The sequence below is a fragment of the Prionailurus viverrinus genome, chromosome B3 (genome assembly GCF_022837055.1).
Source record: "Prionailurus viverrinus isolate Anna chromosome B3, UM_Priviv_1.0, whole genome shotgun sequence".
Taxonomy (NCBI): Eukaryota; Metazoa; Chordata; class Mammalia; order Carnivora; family Felidae; genus Prionailurus; species Prionailurus viverrinus.
This window is the reverse complement of record NC_062566.1, coordinates 88,583,687-88,588,322: the sequence shown is the minus strand read 5'-3', so window position 1 is coordinate 88,588,322 and position 4,636 is coordinate 88,583,687. Positions and strand designations below refer to the sequence as shown.

The following is a 4,636-nucleotide window of genomic DNA, read 5'->3' as shown; positions in this document are numbered from 1 at the left end:
TTCTAAATCTATTATAATACCATTTACAATTTGCTTACCTGGGTTTCCTCTTTTTCAAGGCTTCATTTTAAGGTTTTCCTCTCCACTAGGGAATTTATTCCTACGTGGTTATTCAGTAGCTTATATATTAAAAAATGCATTTTATTTCACTTGGCATATCTTTAGAGTTAACATTCTTTAGTTGGCAAGCTTTGGGTGGAGCTATTTTCTGAAGTAGTTGAAAATAAAAATATCTCAAGTTGTTTGAGAATGCAAATATGCTACATAAATAGATAGATAGATAGATAGATAGATAGATGCTGGATAGATAGTAGGCTCTTGTAGTTACTGAGTGCTAAAGACATAGGAAAGGACTTTACATGAATATGGACTTCAGAATTCAAGTTTCTCATACAATATTCATTTTCTTTAAGTCATATAAGCATACACACACATATAAGTTGCTTTCTCCAACAATTGAAAATAGGCTGCAGCGTTCTGAGTTCTGTATTATAACTGTCTTTGATAGTAGGATGAAAAGAATAGAATTGAAAGTTCAAAAGCATCACCTTCAACTATTAAGAAGCAGCATTACTGGAGTTTGCTTGATGTTCCTCTGATATACAAATGCTTTTTTCAACTTGATGTTTCAAGTAGTAGCTCTCTCACTTGCAGCCATTATCTATGAGTGTCTATACCAAGTTAAAAAGTGCATGGAATACCACCAATGGAAGCTTGTAGAGAGAATTGGCTGTGATGTCATAGACCCTTAAGAGAAACTTCTAGAAGTAAGATTCAGTCATATGAAAGACTAAACAAGAAAGATGCTTACTGAGTAAGGTGGGATCCAACAAGGGTGTAGTACAGAATGCAACAATTTATGAATTACTTTTTTCTAAGGTAGCTAAACATAACAACATTTAATGAAGAAAGGCAAACTTACCTATCTGGTATATTTGTGATTCCTGATGATTAATTACTTGAAGATTAATACATTTGAAATTCACCAGTCTTAGAAATGGAAGAAAGTGATGAACCTGATCAGCCTATCTCAGCAGGGAGGCAAGAAATTCGAAAGAGAAGACGACCCAGTCAACCAATGGTAGATAAATCCCAGCAGACCGAAGTGACAGAGAAAAAGAAAAATTTGCCTATATCACAATCATCTGGCCCTAAAGCTACCCTTAGTATTGGTAACATTCCTGGAAGTAAAGTCAACAGTGAGCCTTTCAGAGTATCTTCTCAACTTCGGCAAACTTGGACAAAGAGAAAGCATGTACAGGATATGACTGATAAATCTCTGCAAACAGACACTATTGTAGAAGAGAAAAAAGAAGAAATCAAACCAGTTGGTGAAACAGTGGTACCTGAAGAAATGCCAGCTGCTCTTGGAGAAGCAGTCCCTGAATTTTCAGAAAGTGTTCAGGAAGTAGAAATTCTGACAAGCAGACACTCAATTCAATTCAAAATAGACAGATCTCAGCAGACCAGTTGTACTGGAGACTGGACAATGATGAACATTCCTCAAAAAGAAACAGTGGACAGAGAACAGCAGACTTACTTTAGTGAATCAGAAATAGTGGTAATTGGTAGGCCAGATAGCTCTTTTTCAAAGTCAAGTGAAGTTGTGCAGAAACGTAAATCCTCAGGGAAGATTTTCATTAGTGAACATCCTGAATTGCAACCCTCAACAAGTAGAGATGAAGCAATTAGGCAGGTAGGTATTAGCAGATCTTCATTTAGTCAGCAAAGCAAAAAAGGTAGTTTGGTACCTTTAGAAGATGAGCAGTACGTTCTAGGTGAGGTCCAGCCTCCCATTGCAGAGGACGTCTCTGCTGAAGTGCAACCTACACCAGCTGTGGACATTATTGCAGGAAAGTCCGCTACTGAACTTCAGCCTCCACAAATTGAGGAGGCTCCAGCAGAAAAGGGCCCTGCCAAAGTACAGCCAACCCTGGGTAAGGCTCTTTCAGAAGGGCCTCTTGCTGAAGTTCAGTCTCCAAAAGTTGAAGAAGCTCCTGTACAGCCTTTCCCAGATGAGGAGACTCCTGAAGAAGAGGCCCCTGCTAAAGTAGAGTCTATCTCTGCTGAAGAGGCTTTTTCAGAAGAGCCTCTATCAGCTGTGGAGGCCCCTACAGAAGAGGCCTCAGCTGAAGTTCATTCTCCACTAGCTGAGGAGGTCCCTGCAGAAGAGGCCCCAGCTGAAGTTCAGTCTCCACCAGCTGAAGAGGCCCCTGCAGAGGAGGCCCCAGCTGAAGTTCATTCTCCACTAGCTGAGGAGGTCCCTGCAGAAGAGGCCCCAGCTGAAGTTCAGTCTCCACCAGCTGAACAGGCCCCTGCAGAGGAGGCCCCAGCTGAAGTTCAGTCTCTACCAGCTGAAGAGGCCCCTGCAGAGGAGGCCCCAGCTGAAGTTCAGTCTCCACCAGCTGAACAGGCCCCTGCAGAAGAGGCCCCAGCTGAAGTTCATTCTCCACTAGCTGAGGAGGCCCCTGCAGAGGAGGCCCCAGCTGAAGTTCAGTCTCTACCAGCTGAACAGGCCCCTGCAGAGGAGGCCCCAGCTGAAGTTCAGTCTCTACCAGCTGAAGAGGCCCCTGCAGAGGAGGCCCCAGCTGAAGTTCAGTCTCCACCAGCTGAACAGGCCCCTGCAGAAGAGGCCCCAGCTGAAGTTCATTCTCCACTAGCTGAGGAGATCCTTGCAGAAGAGGCCCCAGCTGAAGTTCAGTCTCCACCAGCTGAAGAGTCCCCTGCAGAAGAGGCCCCAGCTGAACATCAGTCTCCACTAGCTGAGGAGTCCCCTGCAGAGGAGGCCACAGCTGAAGCTCAGTCTCCACCAGCTGAACAGGCCCCTGCAGAGGAGGCCCCAGCTGAAGTTCAGTCTCCACCAGCTGAACAGGCCCCTGCAGAAGAGGCCCCAGCTGAAGTTCATTCTCCACTAGCTGAGGAGGTCCTTGCAGAAGAGGCCCCAGCTGAAGTTCAGTCTCCACCAGCTGAAGCGTCCTCTGCAGAGGCCCCAGCTGAACATCAGTCTCCACCAGCTGAGGAGTCCCCTGCAGAGGAGGCCACAGCTGAAGCTCAGTCTCTACCAGCTGAACAGTCCCCTGCAGAGGAGGCCCCAGCTGAAGTTCAGTCTCTACCAGCTGAGGAGGCCCCTGCAGAGGAGGCCCCAGCTGAAAATCAGTCTCCACCAGCTGAGGAGACCCCTACAGAGGAGGCCTCAGCTGAAGTTCAGTCTCTACCAGCTGAGGCCCAAGTTGAAGTTTATTCTCCACCAGCTGAGGAGGCCCCTGTAGAAGAGGCCCGAGCTGAGGTTCAGTTTCCACCAGCTGAGGAGACCCCTGCAGGGGAGGCCCCAGCTGAAGTTCAGTCTCCACCAGCTGAGGCCCAAGTTGAAGTTTATTCTCCACCAGCTGAGGAGGCCCCTGTAGAAGAGGCCCGAGCTGAGGTTCAGTTTCCACCAGCTGAGGAGACCCGTTCAGGGGAGGCTCCAGCTGAAGTTCAGTCTCCACCAGCTGAGGAGTCCCCTGCAGAGGAGGCCCCAGCTGAAGTTCATTCTCCACTAGCTGAGGAGGTCCCTTCAGAAGAGGCTCCAGCTGAAGTTCAGTCCCCACCCGCTGAAGAGGCCCCTGCAGAGGAGGCCCCATATGAAGTTCTGGCTCCACCAACTGAGGCCCCAGCTGAAGTTCAGTCTCTACCAGCTGAGGAGGCTCCTGAAGAAAATACCTCATATGAAATTTGGTCTCCATCAGCTGAGGAGGCCTCTACTGAACTTCGGTCTCCATCAACTGAAGACACTACTTTAGAAATGGTCTCTGTTGACAAACAGTTTCCGGAAGCCAAGGAGGACTTTATTACACAAATCTCTGTAGAAAATGACCTTATTCCACCATCTGAACAAACTGCTGCATATGAGGCTCTGGTAGACCATGTGTCTACTGAATATCAAAATGTCCAGACTGATGTCCCAGGGATAAAATTAGAATCAAAGGTTTTGGAAGATCAGCAAAAACTCGAAGAGCCTTTGGAACTGGATCCTGTCCCTGAAGATTTGTCTAATATCAAGAAAGAACAGGTTCCTACCTTTGAAATAGAGGGTGTCATCCATGTACAACTAGAATAGAGGCCTCTTCCTCAGCTCTAATTAGCTCTTAACTAAGCTAGCAATCAGAAGCTACAGGCTTCTGGACATACACACTTAAGAAAAGTATAGGTATCTGGAAGTAAATACCTAAAAGGAAATCCCAAGATGTGGACTGCTGGCTGGAAAATGAACAATAAAAACTAGTGGTTTAAAATTACTATGTTATTTTTATTCAAACATAGCATATATGAAATACCCATTTAGAAATGAAGTTGATGATTGAAATAATTACTTAAAATATCATTTCTATAATAAACCTTATTGAAAAGGGTAAAGTATACTCTACAGCTATATTTTATTTTCACTATATGTAGCTTGTAGTGGAAAAGGCATTTTCTTTGCTGTAGTTCTCTCATCTACTTTAAATTCCTTGAGTTTGTCACACAGCTAAAGGTATGTGTTTTTTTCTCTTCATTATAATACCCCATATCTCTAATTCTCTTTCTATTTGATTCCTTCTGATACAAGTGTTCCTTTCCTGTTTTCATCCCTATCTTGCATATTTTACAGTCCCATATC

At 45.1% G+C, this 4,636-nt stretch overlaps 1 protein-coding gene across 1 annotated transcript; it reads left to right on the top strand.

The window, feature by feature from the left end:
* The first annotated feature begins 788 nt into the window (after positions 1–788).
* Positions 789–4,269, top strand: FSCB (fibrous sheath CABYR binding protein). The gene is made up of 3 exons (XM_047861086.1): positions 789–2,963; positions 3,012–3,358; positions 3,494–4,269. The coding sequence occupies exons 1-3, from the start codon at positions 998–1,000 to the stop codon at positions 4,094–4,096; spliced, it is 2,916 nt and encodes a 971-aa protein (XP_047717042.1). The 5' UTR covers positions 789–997; the 3' UTR covers positions 4,097–4,269.
* Positions 4,270–4,636: the final 367 nt, after the last annotated feature.